We start from the raw sequence: 20,094 nt of genomic DNA on the forward strand, positions 1-20,094 counted from the left end.
GCAAAAGCACTTTGCAAACTGTAAAGCAGTCAAATGAACTCAAACTGGATTATGAACTTTAAGATAGGATTCATATCTTATACTTTTATGTTCTCTTCAGCCCCATCCCCAGATGCCAATTTACACTAAATACTTCACTGAACTTTTTCTCTAGGATCTAACATAGAATAAGAATTAGTTTAGATTTTCTAATCTAACCCAGTTATTCTAGATCTTCTAGTCTAGCCCAAAGAAGAAAAAAAGTTGTGTTGGTATGTGCATGTATGGGCACAGTTTTCCATAAATGATTAAGATGCCTTCTGAGAACTTGATTATGAAGTAGTTAAGCTGAAAGGTCACCAAATAATGGATTAGAGCAAAGAATTGCAAAATAATTTAAACGAGACTGAGATGCTGTCAGGCCTTGGGAATTTAACTATAACCATATTTATCACAAGTGTTATTCACCATGAGATAGTCTTAATGACTAAGCTACTGGTTTTCCAGTGTGGACAATTTGGCCATTACCTGGGAACTTATGAAAATGCAGATTCTCAGACACTTATCCCAGACTTACTGAATCAAACTCTGGAGTTGGAGTCCAGCAATCTGTTTTATCAAGCCTTCTGGGTGATTTTGATGTATGATAAAGGTTGAGAAATACTTGTCTAGTATGAAAATGGGATGCAGAGGTTGTAATCAGTGAGTTTATATATCTGGTACCACTGAAAAAATCATCTCTAGAATGAAAGATGCATCAGGCATTAGCTTGATTCCATTAAATAGTCGATTCACCACACAGCTCTTCTTCAAGCAACTTTCTGTTTGTAATTTGAGTATAATATATAGTTATACCAAATATTTAAATACAGACTTCTGATATGTCCCTTCCCTGTGATGGTAATTTTTCATGGTAAATTAGTAAAACATCTTTGGATTACGGTTCAGCTCCCCATAATGGCTTGTCTAAAAGGAGAGAAAGCATTCCAGAATATTCCATGGTAAATTAGATATGTACTATAGTGTGTCCACATGGACCCCACATATTTTAATAAGCATAAGTCTATCAGAGCCTTCATTCCTGGACATTGACCTGGGTTATCCCTGGGCTTTCAAAACAAAGGCCAACTGAGGCCTTAATTAGTTCTGCCCCAACACTTATACTTTTATCCCTTTCTACCCTCCTTATTTCTACTTTTATGTGTGAGAGATTTAAAGAAAGCAAGCTTTTCTTTGTATATTATTGCTAATGTCCCTCTCCAGTATTTTTATTGTATTTATTGATTTTTTCTAATTATGAAAGCCATACACTTAGAAAATATCTTAAATATATAAAGGAAATAAAAATTGCTCTTAACACTACTACCCTGAGAAAATACTTTTTAAAAATAAGATTATGTATTTTCCTAAGTATCCTCTTCTCTTTCCCCATTCCTTCCATCAAAAACTAAATTAGTCCCCCTGTTATATCTTCTCATGGCACTATGCATTTCCGAAATAGAATTTGCCAGAATTGCAGGTAAATTTTTTGTATGATTATTTAATGTCTGTCTCTTACACTAGACAGTAAGTCTACTGACTAGGTAGGGACCTTGTCTGTTTGTCCATCAATCACGCTCTTCCCCCCAGCATTTAGCAGCCGCACAATTAATAACTGATGAATAAATAAATATGTTAGCATATTAAATTGGGATATGGTTTGCTGTGATGGAGCTGAAAGAAATGTAATACGATATCACCATCCTTCCCAATAAATATTAGAAGAAAGATAAACTCCAAAAGATACCACATATGAAATTGTTCCCAAGTGTGTCATCCTGTCTTCCTAATTTTAGTGTTTACTTATTCCTGGTGTTTCATTCAATTATTCATCAGACATGCATCCACTATACTGCAAGTCATGCAGTAGAGAGAGACAGAAAAATAAAACAAACTCTAAAAACACCCCAGAGCCTAGGCAAATAAATAAATAAATAAATACAATAATAAACTAGGTGGCAAGTATAAAGGAAATACTATGAAAACACCAAAGGAAATTAATTAATATGAACTGTCTGAAAGCATCTTATTCTGTTATTGTCCAACAGACAATAAATGGGAAGCCTTTTCGCCAATTTCTGGGGTTCACCAGGTGAAATACAAATAGTAAAAATACTAATGACCCCTTTCATTACAGTTCTCAAATTTGCTGTTTTTATAGATTTTTAGACTTACTCATTTGATCCACTAGAGGGCAATAAACCCTTAAATAAAAACAATGTAACCAACCTTCCTTTAAAAGTATAGTAATAAGTGCTGGCACAATTAATTTAGAAATGAATCCAAAATTTCCTGCTTATTTAAGTTTTTCACTTATTGATGAGTTGTCTGCCCAATTAACAAATTTTTTTAGGACAGACAGTATGTTATTTTCACTTAGCCCAGTGTACGAGTCATATTACAAGTTTATTCCATTTCCTAAAGTTTGAATAGCAATTGTGTAAAGAATATGATTTGATGAATGCCCATATTGTTGTGGTACAATATAAAATTCTGTTTTAGAGCCCTAAAGAAAATAGTCTCTGCTCACAATATGAACACAAGTAAAAATATTAGAAGTGAGGAGAAGACATAAGTAATGATTAAAATAAGTATTAAATAAGGTACTATATATGAAACTAGTCTGTGTACTTCGTATACAAATATAAGATAATTTTATGATTTGGTAAAATTGTGTTTTTAACGCTAAGTGACAAAATTGTGGCTTAGGAAGAGGAACTGCAACTCATGAAGAAGATTAATATCTGAAGTTCAGATTAACAATTTCTGAGCTTGGCACTGAAGATATAAACAGATAGTCCTTCTAAGATCTTACTCTGGGTCCAGGAAAAACAAACCATATTTAACAGATAATTTTAATATAATGTGGCATGTGATGAATTAAAGAGTAATTTAACTTCTGGGAAAATGTTCTAGAAAAGAAGACTTCTAAGAAGGATCTTAAAGAAGAATAAGCATTACCAGGAGAATGAAAGAGCATTTTAAAGAGAAGAATGGAAAAAAACAAAGGCATAGAAATGTGAAACATACTGTGGGAGTGGGGAAGCAAGGAACACAACTCAGATTGTTTCCCTTGGCATAAATTACTAGCACATAAAGAGCAAAAAGAAAGTTAAGAGAATAGGCATTAGGGAGAATAAAACCAAATAGACAATACACTACAATAGACAAAACAAATGGTAGGACTACAGAGGTACAATAGTATATGGTGTAGAAAAAAAGAAAAGCCATTCTCTTTGTTAATAAAGAAAGATTTTTTAGGGGAACTTCAAATGAAATAGGAAGAAAATTATGGTATCATATGGCATATGCCTACTCTGTTATAAAAATTTTCTTGAATTGCAAAATTCTGCTTATAGTTCTTCATTCATGCAATAAATTTTGTTTTGAGACTAGTCTCTGTTGCTCAGGCTGGAGTGCAGTGGCACAATCACTATGCACTGCAGCCTCAATCTCCCAGGCTCAAGTGACCCTCCCACCTCCGCCTCCTGAGTAGCTGGAATACAAGAGTGCACCACCATGCCCAGCTAATATTTTTTATTACTTGCAGAGTTCTTACCGTGTTGCCCAGGCTGGTCTCAAACTGGTGGGCTCAAGCAATCCTCCCAGCTTGGCCTCCCAAAGTGCTGGGATTATAGGCCTGATCCACCACACCTGGCCCTATTCAATAAATATTTATTGTGAACTTACTGTGTGCTGAGCACTGTTCTAAGCACTGGGGTTACAGTAGAGAACAGGGTAGACTAGGTCCCCATCTTTATGAAACTTAGGCTAGTGATGGGTAGAACGAACAAAAATAAGTAAGCAAAGACATATACAAGATGACTATCCAGCACGATTAGTACCATGAAGGATAAAACAGGTAATGCCATAGAAACTAAGAGGAAGGAGGATTCTACTTGAGCTAAAGTGGGGCTCTCTGAGGGGATAACAGAGTTACAGATTGAAGGATGATAAAGAACCGACTGTTCCAAGACCTAAGGGAAGAATATCCTAGCCAAAGAGAACAGTAAGCACAAAAGCCTGAGAAGGGAATTGTTTGGTATGCTTGAGGAGCAGAAAGAAGGCCAGCATGGCTTGAAATACAGTGATTAAGAAGGAGAGTGGTATTAAGTGAGGTCAGGGATTGGCAAGATCTAGCTAACCCAGGGCTGCACAGACCATTGTGAGATATTGAGGCTTCATTCTAAATAACAGGATTTTAAGCAGGTAAGAGACAGCATGTTCAGGAGTGAGCTTTATGCTATTTTAGCTCCTCTAACTCACAGGTAGGTATACCTCTATACTAAACCCTACGCTAAATTGGATTTTAGAATGTGGAGGGATGATGCCCTTGTTGACATTACACCATTGTTGTGTTAACTAAAAGTTATAGGAGGCCTTTGTTTTGGACTAAGCTCGTGCACTAGGCCCCAGTAGACCTGACTAAAAATCAAAATAGAGACATTTATACTTAAAGTTCCACCTCACCAAATCAAAACTGCATTGTTATCTGATCTTCCTAGAACTCAGTAGAGAGAAATAACCAAATTTCCCACACATGCCAGTTTCAGTTGTCATGACAATGAAGTTTGCTCTGCCTTTGATGCTTACAACAAAAAGTAGGCTTATGTCAACCAATTATTCCTGTATTTTTCTGTCCCTCTGTTCCCACTTTAGGAGGAAAGTACCTCTGAAATGACTAAGCTGCTTTTTGTTCTTTGTTTCTACTTTCTTCAGCCCTTCTCTGTCTATAAAACCAAACTTCTCTGTTCTGCCCCTTGGGACACTTACTGTATTTTATGGAATAAAGTATTTCCCGATTCTAGAACTGTTACAGGAAAGAGGTCCCAATCCAGACCCCCAGAGAGGGTTCTTCAATCTCGCGCAAGAAAGAATTCAGGGCGAGTCCATAAAGTGAAAGCAAGTTTACTAGGAAAGTAAAGGAATAAAAGACATAGAACAGTCCCGAGGGCTGCTGGCTGCCCATTTTTATGGTTATTTCTTGATGGTATGCTAAACAAGATGGGATTATTTGTGTCTCCTCCTTTTAGACCATATATGGTAACTTCCTGATGTTGCCATGGTGTTTGTGAACTGTCATGGCGCTGGTGGCTGCGTAGCAATGAGGACTACCAGAGGTCACCTTCGTCACCATCTTGGTTTTGGTGGGTTTTAGCTGGCTTCTTTACTGCAACCTGTTTTATCGGCAAGGTCTTTATAATCTGTATTTTGTGTCGACCTCATATCTCATCCTATGACTTAGAATGCCTTAAGCATCTGGGAATTCAGCCCAGTATGTCTCAGCTTCATTGTACCTGCCCTCTAGACAAGATGGAGTTGCTTTTGTTCAAACACCTCTGACAGAATCATAAATAAAGCCAATTAAGATCTTTCGCAAAATTGTTGTAATTTTGTCTTTTGACAGTTGCAATGGCAAGGAATTTGAGATTTTAGCATTCATAATGGCACTTTTCTTTGACCTTTCTTTCTGCCTTTCATTTGTATCCTATATTCCCTACCCTACTGTGTCCTTTGAGATTGCCATGTAGCCTAAGGTGATAACCAAATCTAGGAATACATAATCGGCTTTTGGCAGAACCTTACTAATGTATACATAAGAATCCCAACAAGGATAGCAAAAAATTAGGATTAGCCTTCTCTTTTCTATGCTCGCTTTAATTTATACAGATCAGTGACTTATGTAAATTATTATCTTTCATCTTTGCAAATTTCCATCTTATTAACTTAGGTGGCAAGATTTTATTTTTATAGACATGTTATTTTGATTGACTAACAGGATTAGTATCACTTTAACATCTCCCTTACATAGTCACCACATTTCTATGTTTGTGATCATCTTTATGGAGTACTATACCAAAAAGATTCTACTCTTTTAAAACGAGTGACCTCCACTTTGTCAGTTTGCTGATGCCAGTGTCAAAAACAGTATCACCCATTTCAGAATTGAAAGCTTTTGCCATGTGCTTAAAAATGAAAGTTTCTTAATACAGCTTTATCTCAAACAGTTACAAAGACCTTTGTTGTGAGGTGTGTATTTTATGTTATAAATAAGCTAATCCATTTAAAAAATTAGTAAACCAACCAACCTTTTTTTTTTTTTTTTGAGACAGAGCCTCAAAGAGATCTATCGCCCAGGCTGGAGTGCAGTGGCATGATCTTGGCTCACTACAACCTCTGCCTCCCAGGTTCAAGCAATTCTGCCTCAGCCTCCTGAGTAGCTGGGATTACAGGTGCACACCACCACACCGGGCTAATTTTTTATATTTTTGGTAGAGACAGGGTTTCACCATTTTGGCGAGGCTGGCTCAAACTCTTGACCTCAGTTGATGTGCCCACCTTAGCCTCCCAAAGTGCTGGGATTATAAGCGTGAGCCACCACACTCTGCCACATATCAACCTTTTAATTTTTTTTTTCTTTTTTTCTTTTTCTTTTTTTTTGAGGAGAAGTCTCACTATGTCACCCAGACTGGAGTGCAATGCCATGAATACAGCTCACTGCAGTCTTCACCTCCTGGGCTCAAGCGATCCTCCCAGCTCAGCCTCCCAAGTAGCAGGGACCCCAAGCTCATACCACCATGCCCGACTAACCTTTTTTTTGTTTTTTGGAGAGATGAGGTCTCATCATGTTGCCCAGGCTGAATTTTTAAAAAGAAAGTATAAAGAGAACATCACTACAGGCATACCTCGGAGATATTGTGGGTTGGGTTTCTGACCCCTGCAATAAAGTAAATATTGCAGTAAAGTGAGTCACAAATTTTTTGGTTTCCCAGTGCATATATTAATAAAAGTTATGTTTACACTATACTATAGTCTAAGTATGCGATAGCATTATGTCTAAAAAATATATATCTTAATTTAAAAACACTTTATTATTGAAAAATGTTAATGATCATCTGAGCCTTCAATGAGTCATAATTTTTTGTAGTGGAGGGTCTTGCCTCAGTGTTGATGGTTGCTGACTGCTTGGGGTGGTGGTTGCTGAAGGTTGGGGTTGCAGAGGCAATTTCTTAAAATAAGACAACATTGAAGTTTGCTGCATTGACTCTTCCTTTCACAAAAGATTTTTCTATACCATGTAGTGCTGTTTGATAGCGTTTTACCCACAGTAGAACTTCTTTCAGAATTGGAGTCAGTCTTCTCAAACCCTGCCACTGCTTATCAACTAAGCTTATGGAATATTCTAAATCCTTTGTTGTCATTTCAACAATGTTCACAGCACCCTCACCAGGAGTAGGTTCCATATCAAGAAACTACTCTCTTGTTTATCCATAAAAAGCAACTCCTCATAAGTTCATGCCTTATCATGAGATTGCGGCAATTAAGTCACATCTTCAGGCTCCACTTTTTAATTCTAGATTTCTTGCTGTTCCACCACATCTGCAGTCACTTCCTCCATTGAAAGCTTGAACCCCTCAAAGTCATCCATGAGGACTGGAATCAGCTTCTTCCAAACTCCAATTAGTGTTGATATTTTGACTTCCTCCCATAAATCATGAATGTTCTTATTAGCGTCTAGCGTAGTGAAACCTTTCCAGAAGATTTTCAACTTACTTTGCCCACATCCATCAGAAGAAGCATTATCTATGGCAGCTATGGCCTTAGGAAATGTGTTTCTGAAATAATAAGACTTGAAAGTCAAAATGACTCCTTGATCCATGGGTAGAGAATGGATGTGTTAATAGGCATGAAAATAATATCAGTCTCCTTGTGCATCTCCATCAGAGCTCTTGGGTGACCAGGTGCATTGTCAATGATCATTAATATTTTGAAAGAAATCTTTTTTTCTGAGCAATAGGTCTCAACAGTGGGCTTAAAATATTCAGTAAATCATGCTATAAACAGATGTGCTGTCATCCAGGCTTTATTCTTCCATTTCTAGAGCACAAGCAGAGTAGATTCAGCATAATCCTTAAGGCCTGCAGGATTTTTGGAATGGCAAATGAGCACTGGCATCAATATCAGGTCACCAGCTGCATTTGCCCCTAACAAGAGAGTTAGCTTGTTCTTTGAAGCCTTGCAGCCAGGTGCTGACAAGCCGTGAAGCCAGGCGCTGACTTCTCTAGCTATGAAAGTCCTAGATGTCATTTTCTTCCCATATAAGCCTGTTGTGTCTACATTTAAAATCTGTTGTTTAGTGTAGCCACCATCGTCAACTAGTTAAGATCTAGTTATCTTAGCTAGATCTTTTGGATAAATTTCCGCAGCTTCTACATCAGCGCTTGCTGCTTTACCTTGCAGCAAGTTATGTTTTATGTTTTGGAGATGGCTTCTTTTCCTAAACTTCAAGAGCCAGCCTTTGCTAGCTTCAAGCATTTTTTTCTGCAGCTTCCTCACCTCTCTCAGCCTTCATAGAATTGAAGAGCATTAGAGTATTACTCTGGATTAGGCTTTCATTTAAGGGAATGTTGTGGCTCGTTTGATCTTCTATCCAGACCACTAAAATTTTCTCCATATCAAAAAAAGGCTGTTTTACATTCTTACTTATGTGTTCACTGGAGTAGCACTTTTAATTTCCTTCAGTAACATTTCCTTTGCATTCCCACCTTAGCTGTTTGGCACGAGAAACCTAACTTTTGGTCTATCTCGGCTATCAACATGCTTTCCTCACTAACCTTAATTTTTATTTCTGTCTTTTGTTTTAAAGTGAGAGATGTGTGACTCTTCCTTTCACCTGAACACTTAGAGGTCATTGTAGGATTAATAACTGGCCTTATTTCAATATTGTTGTATCTCAGAATAGGGAGACCCAACAAGAGGGAGAGAGATGGTGGGGCAGTCAAATACACATTTATAGATTAAATTCGTCTTATACAGGTGCAGTTTGTGGTGCCCCAAAACAATTACAATAGTAGCATCAAAGATCACTGATCACAAGTCACCATCAGATATAATAAAAATGAAAACTTTTGAAATATTGTGAGAATTACCAAAATGTGACAGGTGGAAAGTGAGCACATGCCGCTGGAAAAATTGACTTGCTTGAGACAGGGTTATCATAAACCTTCAATTTGTAAAAAAAAAAAAAAGAAAGAAAGAAATGCAATATCTGTGAAGCTTAATAAAGTGAAGCATAATAAAATGAGGTATGTCTGTATTTTATTATTTTACTCCTCTGATTTCTTTGTTTATTTGGAGATAGGGTCTTGCTCTATCACCCAGGCTGGAGTGCCATGGCATCATCATAGCTCACTATGGCCTTGATCCTCTTGCTTTAGCCTCCCAAGCAGCTGGTACTACAGGTACGTGCCACCACACTCAGCTAATTCTCTTATATTTTTTGTAGAGACAGTGTCTCCCTATGTTTCCCAGGCTGATCTCAAACTCCTGGGCTCAAGTGATTGCCCCCCACCTCAGTCTTCCAAAGTGCTGAGATTGCAGACATGAGCCACCACCCTTGGCCTTCCTGGTGTGTTTTATACAAGGATATTAAAACACTTTGAGCTATCGTTTGACATGTAACATTTTGCTTTTTCTGTTTACAAAATCTGAGGTCTTCTTTTCTCTTCAAGATGTATAAAATGAGCACACTGGAATCTAATAAAACGGTATTTCAGCTAAAAAAGTACCATTTCCACCAATTTAGGTTCTTTAAAAGATTCATGTAAGTTCGTGTACAGATTGAATATACCTTATCTGAAATGTTTGGGTCCAGAAGTCTTGTGAATTTTGCATTTTTTAATATTTGCATACAATTAATGAGATACAGGAATGAGACCCAAATCTAAACATAAAAGTTGTTTATGTTTTATATACATCTTTTACACATAGCCTGAAGGTAATTTTATACAGTACTTTTTTTTTTTTTTTTAGATGGAGTTTTGCTCTTGTCGCACAGGCTGGAGTGCCATGGTGCAATCTCGGCTCACTGCAACCTCCGCCTCCTAGGTTCAAGCAATTCTCCTGCTGCAACCTCCTGAGTAGCTGGGATTACAGGCACTCACCACCATGCCCGGCTAATTTTTGTATTTTTCTTTTTTTTTTTTTTTTTTTTTTTTTTGAGACGGAGTCTCGCTCTGTCGCCCAGGCTGGAGTGCAGTGGCGCGATCTCGGCTCACTGCAAGCTCCGCCTCCCGGGTTCACGCCATTCTCCTGCCTCAGCCTCCCGAGTAGCTGGGACTACAGGCGCCCACAACCGCGCCCGGCTAATTTTTTGTATTTTTAGTAGAGACGGGGTTTCACCGTGGTCTCGATCTCCTGACCTTGTGATCGGCCCGCCTCGGCCTCCCAAAGTACTGGGATTACAGGCGTGAGCCACCGCGCCCGGCTAATTTTTGTATTTTTCGTAGAGAAAACATGTTGGCCAGGCTGGTCTCGAACTCCTGACCTCAGGTAATCCACCCGCCTCGGCCTCCCAAAGTGCTGGGATTATAGGCATGAGCCACTGCGCCCAGCCACAATTATTTTAATAATTTAGTGCATGAAACAAAGTTTGTGTTAAGTACTTACGTGTGGAATTTTTATTTGTGCCATCATGGTGGCACTCAAAACATTTCAGATTTTGGGTTTTGGACTTTCAGATTCAAGATGCTCAACCTGTAGTTTCCTTTGTATTGATGGCAGACACAAGTTTTGTATCTTCTTGTAAAGGTGTGAAGAAGCTAAATGACATCTTTCCTGAATTACTGGGATAGAGCATTTATTAAGAAACAGGATACAAGAATTTGCTTAAACCACACTGTTTTAAATCTGATTTTCTTCCTGTTAATATTTTAAGTAGAAAAAGAATTAATTTTCCAATACATTGACACCACCTTCACTTTGAAAGTGAAACACATGACATCTATTAGCTTTGCAGTAGAGGTTGTGATTTTCCTAAGAAATGAATATGCGCTGTAATGAAAGATTTGCCAGTCATCCCAATGACTATTTTGTTTTGCAGGCCACGGTGTGAACACATGAATAGAAGAAGAAAATTTCTTCTAGCCTCAGTACTTGCTCTCCAGAATTCAAGTTTTATATATCCATCATGTCAGAAGTGCTTCTCTAGGATAATCCTGGTCTCCAAAAGGTAAAAGTAAAGTCTGTACGGGTGAGAGAGGAAATACAAGTGCACACTGTAGATTTCCTATGGCTCAAGGGCAAGGACCAGATTTACCAAACAGGACAACTCTCAGGAGTTGGTTCTTCTGTAAATCCCAGAACAGATTTCACTGCTAATCATCTATTACTAGAGAAAAGTTTTAAGTTACTGTCAAGTCCTTTGCTAAATGCTTGCCTCATTGAAGAAAAATAACTTCTCAGTAAGTCCCAATACTGGGTACAAAACTTAACCCATTTCTGGGATATCCCTGGGAATAATACAGCAGGCTTTTGTTTATTGTTTGTTTATTTTTGCATGATCCTTAGAATACTTTTTAATGTAAATAAATAAACTCCTTGAGACCAGGGACTATGTTATAGTAATTTCTATCCTTTAGCAACTAGAAAGGTGTTTGGCATATAATTCTTTATTATGGTGCTCAGATGCAAGCCAACTATACCTGAGAGCCTAAGGTCTTCCTCTTATCTTTATAGAGTAGAAATGAGAGGTTAGGTTTGAAGTTTCTCCAGAACACTGTCTCTCTGCATGGAAGAGAGGATAAGAATAACTAGTAAGTAGCTAGAACTATGTAAGAAAGAGTAGTGTGCCAGCAATATTCTTAACTAGTCTTTTTGTCTAGTTAGCATTGAATGGGGAGGCACAAAGGGAGATGGGCAGTTCTAACTCATATCTAGACTCTAAGTAATCCTTGAAGTAGTTATCACACTGTTCCTTTATTAAGCCAGTCTCTCAAGTACTCATTTGTAAGCTCTGAGAGAAAGACCCTGTTTGTGTTATTCATCATTAAATCCTTGGCATCCATCTTCAGGCTTAGTTCATAGAAAATGTTCAACAAGTGTTCGTTAGACGAATGAATAAGTGATAGCCAGATAGTGTTTAGATTGTCTTAGGTTCACCCATTTTCAGGTTCCTGCCTGTCATTTGAAACAACTAAAACCCATGGGCTATTTGCCTTTCATCAGAATCTATACTTAGAAGCAGTGTGGTATACAGTCCTTACTTAATGTTGTCGGATTCTAAGACACCGCAACTTTAAGCAAAATGATGTATAGTGAAACAAATTTTTTTCTCATCAACGTTATAGTGATGTTATTTGAGAACCACTATAAGTAGTTTTGCTTAAAGTCACAGTATCCAAGAACCTATCACTAATGTTAAATGAGGACTTACTGTAATGGAACAATTTCAAGCTTCAGAGAACACAACAGAGTTGCATGTAGGCTCTGGCTCTCATTAACTTTGTGACCTAGGGCAAGATATTTAACTTCTGTGAGTCTAATTACTCATTTGTAAGGTGGGATCATGGTACCCACAATATGGGATCATTGTAAATTAGAGAGAATGCACAGAAATGTTCTAGTAGAATACATAATATATATTAGAATTTCCAAAGTGGCAGCTATTATTATTATAATCTATTATAAGTATACTTTACCTTATTGCAGTATGTTATCATGATTAAAAGCATAATTCTCTGGAGCTGACTGCCTGGATTCAAATCACAACCCTGCCATTACAGCTGTGTGGCCTTGGGCAAGTCACTGTAATTATCTGAGCCTCAAAATGGGGAAAGTGATATCTGCCTCATAAGGTTCTTGTAAGGATCAAATAGGTTAATATGCATAACATGCCTAGAACATTGTGTGATACATTATCAGTAATATATAGATATAAAATATTTTTAAAACTCTTTCCGGTCATTTATTTTAAAGATAATCTGCAACAAAAATTTAGGTTGAACAATAATGCCATTGTTGCTTATTTAGACTGGTAATACCAATAGATAACATTAGTGAGTGTTTACTGTACAGTAGGCACTGTGCTAGGAGCTTTGTGGGCATTATATCTTTTAATACAACAGCCCTATAAAGTGAATGCTGTTGTTAATGCCAGCCTTTAAAGGAGACAACTGAAGCTTGGAAAAGTTAAGTAACTTACTGCAAATCATCACACAGCCAGCTAGTTAGGGGCAGAAACATATTCAAGCCTACACAATCTGAATTCTGTCTACCTTCATAATCACCATACTACTTCCAAATTGGCAGTGAAATTTGTATTCAGAATGACATCTTCCTCTCTCTTTCTTAGAGCTTAAAATGCCCTGGGAAAGGACTTGTGAGGGGACTCTTTTGGAATATAAGTGATGGGACTCTTTTGGAATATAAAACCCATGGCACATAGTCCTTGCCTGTGGAAACATAGTCCATGGAAATATAACCTGTTTTCTGCACATACTATATTGACACAAAAATTTTTTTAAACTATATCCATAATTTCTGGTGCTTATCTTTTTTTCCCCATAGGTTATTGGGGTACAGGTGGTATTTGGCTACATGAGTAAGTTCTTCAGTGGTGCTTTGTGAGATTTTGGTGCACCCATCACCCGAGCAGTATACACTGCACCCTATTTGTAGTCTTTTATCCCTCACCCCCTCCCACCCTTCCCCCCAAGTCGCCAAAGTCCATTGTATCATTCTTATGCCTTTGTGTCCTCATAGCGTAGCTCCCACACATCAGTGAGAACATATGGTGTTTGGTTTTCCATTCCTGAGTTACTTCATTTAGAATAATAGTCTCTAGTCTCATCCAGGTCACTGCAAATGCCATTAATTCATTCCTTTTTATGACTGAGTAGTAGTTCATCATACACACACACACACACACACACCCCACAGTTTCTTTATCCACTCATTGATTGATGGACATTTGGGTTGGTTCCACGATTTTGCAATTCTGAACTGTGCTGCTATAAACATGCGTGTGCAAGTATCTTCTTCACATAATGACTTATTTTCCTCTGGGTAGATACCCAGTAGTGGGATTGCTGGATCAAATGGTAGTTCTACTTTTAGTTCTTTAAGGAGTCTCCACAGTGTTTTCCGTAGTGGCTGTACTAGTTTACATTTCTGCCAGCAATGTAGAAGTGTTCCCTGATCGCTGTATCCACACCAGCATCTACTGTTTTTTGATTTTTTGATTATGGCCATTCTTGCAGGAATAGGCGGTATTGCATTGTGATTTTGATTTGCATTTCCCTGGTCATTAGTGATGTTTAGCATTTTTTCATATGTTTTGTTGGCCATTTGAGAATTGTCTATTTATGTCCTTAGCCTACTGTTTGATGGGATTGTTTGTTTTTTTCTTACTGATTTGTTTGGGTTCATTGTAGATTCTGGATATTAGTCCTTTGTCAGACGTATAGGTTGTGAAGATTTTCTCTCACTCTGTGGGTTGTCTGTTTACTCTGCTGACTGTTCTTTGGCCATGCAAAAGCTCTTTAGTTTAATTAAGTCCCAGCTATTTATCTTTGTTTTTATTGCGTTTGCTTTTGGGTATGCCAGTGTCTAGAAGAGTTTTTACAATGTTATCTTCTGGAATTTTTATAGTTTCAGGTCTTAGATTTTTAATCCATTTTGAGTTGCTTTTGTATAAGGTTCATTCTCCTACATGTGGCTAACCAATGATCCCAGCACCGTTTGTTGAAAAGGGTGTCCTTTCCCCACTATTGTTTGCTTTGTCAAAGATCAGTTGGCTGTAAGTATTTGAGTTTATTTCTGGGTTCTCTATTCTGTTCCATTGGCCTGTGTGCCTATTTTTATACCAGTACCATGGTGTTTTGGTGACTATGGCCTTATAGTATAGTTTGAAATCAGGTAATGTGATGCCTCCAGGTTTGTTCTTTTTGCTTAGTCTTTCTTTGGCTATGCCAGCTATGTCTTGGTTCCATATGCATTTTAAAATTGTTTTTTTCTAATTCTTTGAAGAATAGTGGTGGTAGGGATTGCATTGAATTTGCAGATTGCTTTTGGCAGCATGGTCATTTTCACAATATTGATTCTACCTATCCACGAGTGTGGGATGTGTTTCCATTCGTTTGTGCTGTCCATGATTTCTTTCAGCAGTGTTTTGGAGTTTTTCTTGTAGAGGTCTTTTGCCTCCTTGGTTAGGTATATTCCTAAATTTATTTGTCTGGTTTTTTGTCTTTGGTTTTGTTTTTTTGCAGCTATTGTAAAAGGAGTTAAATTCTTGATTTGACTCTCTGCTTAGTCGCTGTTGGTGTATAGAAGAGCTGCTGATTTGTGTACATTAATCTTGTATCCAGAAACTTTGCTGAATTCTTTTATCAGTTCTAGCAGCTTTCTGGAGGAGTCTTCAGGGTTTCCAAGGTAAACAATCATATCGTCAGCAAACAGTGACAGTTTGACTTCCTCTTTACTGATTTAGATGCCCTTTCTTTCTTTCTCTTGTCTGATTGCATTGGCTAGGACTTCCAGTAGTATGTTGAAGAAGAATAGTGAGAGTGGGCATCCTTGTCTCGTTCCAGTTCTCAGAGGGAATGCTTTCAATTTTTCCCCATTCATTGTTATGTTGGCTGTGGGTTTGTTATAGATGGCTTTTATTACATTGAGGTATGTCCCTTGTATGCCACTTTTGCTGAGAGTTTTAATCATAAAGGGATGCTGGCTTTTGTTGAATGCTTTTTCTGCATCTATTGAGATGATCATGTGATTTTTGTTTTTAAAATTCTGTTTATGTGGTATATCACATTTATTGACTTATGTATGCTAAACTGTCCCTGCATCCCTGGTATGAAACCCATTTAATCATGGTGGATTATCTTTTTGATATGTTGTTTGATTCAGTTAACTAGTATTTTGTTAAGGATTTTAGCGTCTGTGTTCATCAAGGATATCGGGCAGTAATTTTCTTTTTTGCTTTCCTGATTTGGGTATTAGGGTGATGCTGCCTTCATAGAATGAATTAGAGAGGATTCCCTCTTTATCTCGTGGAATAGCGTCAAAAGGATTGGTACCAAATCTTCTTTGAATGTCTGGTAGAATTCTGCTGTGAATCCATCTGGTCCTGGACTTTTTTTTGTTGGTAATTTTTTTTTTTTTCTTTTTTTTTTTTGAGACGAAGTCTCACTCTGTTGCCCAGGTTGGAGTGCAGTGGCATGATCTCGGCTCACTGCAAGCTCCACCTCCCTTGCCATTCTCCCACCTCAACCTCCTGAGTAGCTGGTACTACAGGCGCCTGCCACCATGCCCGGCTAATTTTGTTTTTGTATTTTTAGTAGAGACAGGATTTCACGGTGTCAGCCAGGATGGTCTCGATCTCCTGACCTCGTGATCCGCCCGTCTCGGCCTCCCAAAGTGCTGGGATTACAGGCTTGAGCCACCGCGCCCAGCCCTATCTCATTTCTTAAGTCTATTAGTAATTGTTTTATAAATTTGGGAGCTCCAGTGTTAGGTGCATAAATGTTTAGGATTGTGATATTTTTCTGTTGCACGATGCCTTTTATCATTATATAATGTCCTTTGTCTCTTTTAACTGCTGTTGCTTTAAAGTTTGTTTTTGTCTGATATAAAAATAGCTACCCCTGCTTGCTTTTGGTGTCCATTTGCATGAACTGCCTTTTTCCACTCCTTTACTTGAAGTTTATGTGAGTCCTATATGTTAGGTGAGTCTTCTGAAGGCAGCAGATAGTTGGTTGGTGAGTTCTTATCCATTCTGCTATTCTTTATCTTTTAAGTGGAACATTTATGCCATTTACATTCCATGTTAGTATTAAGATTTGAGGTACCATTGCATTCATCGTGGTATTTGTTGCCTGTGTATCTTGGGTATTTTTGTTTTTGCTTTTTAAATTGTATTTTTGTTTTATAGGCCCTTCATGATTTATGCTTTAAAGAGATTCTGTTTTTGATGTGTTTCCAGGACTTGTTTCAAGATTTAGAGCTCATTTTCACAGTTTTTCTTTTTCTTTTTTTTTTTTTTTTTTTTTTTTTTTTTTTGAGACACAGTTTCGCTCTTTCGCCTAGACTGGAATGAAGTGGTGCAATCTCGGCTCATTGCACCCTCCGTCCCCCGGGTTCAGGCAATTCTCCTATCTCAGCCTCCCGAGTAGCTGGGATTACAGGCACCCGCCATAACGTCTGGCTAATTTTTATATTTTTAGTAGAGATGGGGTTTTGCCATGTTGGCCAGGCTGGTCTCAAACTCCTGACCTCAGATGATCCACCCACCTCGGCCTCCCAAAGGGCTAGGATTACAGGTGTGAGCCACTGTGTCCGGCCTAGCAGTTCTTGTGATGGTGGCTTGGTAGTAGCAAATTCTCTCAGCATTTGTTTGTCTGAGAAAGACTGTTATGTTTCCTTCGCATATGATGTTTAGTTTCGCTGGGTACAAAATTCTTGGCTGATAATTGCTTTGTTTGAGGAGGCTTAAGATAGGACCCTAATCCCTTCTAGCTTGCAGGGTTTCTGCTGAGAATCTGCTGTTAATCTGATGGGTTTTCCTTTACAGATTACCTGGTGCTTCTGTCTCACAACTCCTAAAGATTCTTTCCTTTGTCTTTACTTTAGTGTGCCTAGGTGATGATCTTTTTTTGATGAATTTCCCAGATGCTCTTGTGCTTCTTATATTTAGATGCCTAGATCTCTAGCAAAGCCAGGGAAGTTTTCCTCAATTATTCACCCAAATATGTTTTCCAAACTTTTAGATTTCTCTCCTTCCTCAGGAACACTGATTATTCTTAGGTTTGGCTGTTTAACATAATCCCAGACTTCTTGGAGGCTTAGTTTATAATTTCTTATTCCTTTGTCTTTGTGTTTGTTGGATTGGGTTAATTCGAAGACCTCGTCTTCAAGCTCTGAATTTCTTTCTTCTGCTTGTTCAATTCTATTGCTGAGATTTTCCAGAGCATTTTGCATTTCTGTAAGTGTGTCCAGTGTTTCCTCAGGTTTTTATTGTTTTTCTTTATGCTCTCTATTTCCTTGAATGTTTCTCCCTTCAATTCTTGTATTGTTTTTTGGATTTCCTTCCATTGGGCTTCACTTTTCTCTGGTGCCTCACTGAATTCTTTTTCAGGTAAATCACGGATTTCTTATTGGTTTGGATCCATTGCTGGTGAGCTAGTGTGATTTTTTTTGAAGGTGTTAAAGAGCCTTATTTTGTCATATCACCAGAGTTGGTTTTCTGGTTCCTTCTCATTTGGGTAGGCTCTGTCAGAGGCAAGGTCTAGAGCTGAAGGCTGTTGTTCAGATTCTTTTGTCCCACAGGATGTTTCCTTGATGTAATACTCTCCCCCTTTTCCTATGGATGTGGCTTCCTGTGAGCCGAGCTGCAGTGATTATCTCTCTTCTGGGTCTAGCCATCCAGCAAGTCTATCTGGCTCCAGGGTGGTACTCAGGGTTTGTCTGCACAGAGTCCTGTGATGTGAATTGTCTTTGGGTCTCTCAGCCATGAATACCACACAGTATTTGGGGTATCTCCCAGGTCCTGCAGGAGCAGTCCACTTCCTTCAGAGGGTCTGTGGGTCCTCTTGGGATTCCTGTTTGTTCTTGCAGTTGTTCTGGAGCTAAAATTCATGACGCGAGCCCCTACATGCTGCTCTGTCCATCCAAGTTGGAGCTGCAATCTAATCCTGCCTCCCATTCGCCATGATGATCTAAATCCTGGTACTTATCTTTTCTACTGTTGTTTTTGCTTCCCTCTTTTCTTACTTGAAATCAGTTGTATGCCAACATAGGAAACAGAAATTCTTCATGTTCATTTCCCCATTGCTGTAGCACAGCAAGTTTATGACAGAGGAGTTCCATGCTCTTGCCTTTGCAGAAGATCTTAGAGATGCTGAAGAACAGAGAGACCTCCGTAAATATTTTCTTTGAACCTGAAATTTTTAGTGACTGTAATCATAATAAGTATTTTGTGCTTTATGAAATTAACTTTTTTCTTTTCTTAACCTCCAAGATAAGATCAGTAGATTGAAAGTAGTTTTCAATCTATAGGTATTCTGCAGAGCCTTGGCGCTCCATGGAAGTGCTTCTGGAGAGAGATGGGATTAGAGTAGTAATAGTGCATAGTGCTGAGTAGTAGGAAGGACTCCAGGGCCCCCAGGTTAGTTTCAGCAAGATCTCTATTCTCATCCTTATATTAGTGTTCCAAGTTACATTTCATTCGAAAGGGGGTGTCATTATATAAATATACAAACATAGACATAAATCTGTAAAACAAAGTGTACAAAGTTAGTTCAGTCCTTCATGAGAAGCAGTAACTACACATACACACACAATAGTGTATGTCTGTACTCTCCCCAAAATTATAAGCTGGAGAAGGAATTTATTTATCCAGACAAGCTATCCATCTAGCCCAAACAGATAGAAATTGCCCTTCTGGGTGACTAATGGGACCCATAATCCCTTTTAGCCTAGAAATCCGTCTCTAACACTAATAACTTTCTTTTCCTGTCTTAAAATAGGACTCATCGCTCAGAGACTACCTATCCTCTCCCCCATTCCCAAGTACCCAAAGAGCTTATATCATTTACTTAAGCAAGTCAAATTTAATTTCACACATATAGATCATAGTTTTCTTATTTTGTGGGGGAAGTGATATGTGGAAGCATTAAGAGATATGTTTTTTAAAATATGTCTCATTACTTTGTGTATATTTAATCTGGGTCTATAAACTCGGAAAGGGATATTATATAATCATATAGTCAGGATATTCTTAAACTGGAATCTGTGGATACATTATAGGTGTGTATGACTCCTCCAGTCCCTAAAATATGTAGAATATTGTGTTCATATATGTTTTTTGAGGGGAGAGAGTGAGTCCATTGCTTTCATCTGATTTTTTAAGGTTTTCAAAACTAAGAAAACATTAATCCAGTTCTTCTACATCTGGGCTAAATATCAGGACACTAGAAAAATAAATCAGGCTGGGCGTAGTAGCTCATGCCTGTAATCCCAGCATTTGGGAGGCCAAGGTGGGAGCATTGCTTGAGTCCAGGAGTTTGAGACCAGTCTGGGCAATGTAGTGAGACCCCGTCTCTACAAAAAAAAAAAAAAATTTAAAATTAGGCTGGGCTCAGTGTCTCACACCTGTAATCCCAGCACTTTGGGATGCCAAGATAGGCTTGAGTCCAGGATTTTGAGACCAGCCTAGGCAACATAGTGAGACCTATCCTCTACCAAAAATAAACAAAATTAGCCAGGCATCATGGCATGTGCCTGTAGTTCCAGCTGCTC

General features: G+C 38.2%; 1 protein-coding gene across 2 annotated transcripts in view; it reads left to right on the forward strand.

Moving 5' to 3' along the window:
* The window catches only part of DDIAS (DNA damage induced apoptosis suppressor), a 32,738-nt gene that overhangs the window by 2,974 nt on the left and 9,670 nt on the right, over positions 1-20,094 (forward strand). The window contains exons 2-3 of one of the 2 annotated variants that reach the window (XM_028833876.2): positions 9,161-9,260; positions 10,901-11,029. In XM_028833876.2, the coding sequence (XP_028689709.2) occupies positions 10,917-11,029 (113 nt within the window). In that variant the 5' untranslated portion in view covers positions 9,161-9,260; positions 10,901-10,916. The remainder of the gene's footprint in view (positions 1-9,160; positions 9,261-10,900; positions 11,030-20,094) is intronic. The other variant, XM_015115343.3, reaches the window with a different exon arrangement.

Source organism: Macaca mulatta, chromosome 14 (genome assembly GCF_049350105.2).
Source record: "Macaca mulatta isolate MMU2019108-1 chromosome 14, T2T-MMU8v2.0, whole genome shotgun sequence".
Taxonomy (NCBI): domain Eukaryota; kingdom Metazoa; phylum Chordata; class Mammalia; order Primates; family Cercopithecidae; genus Macaca; species Macaca mulatta.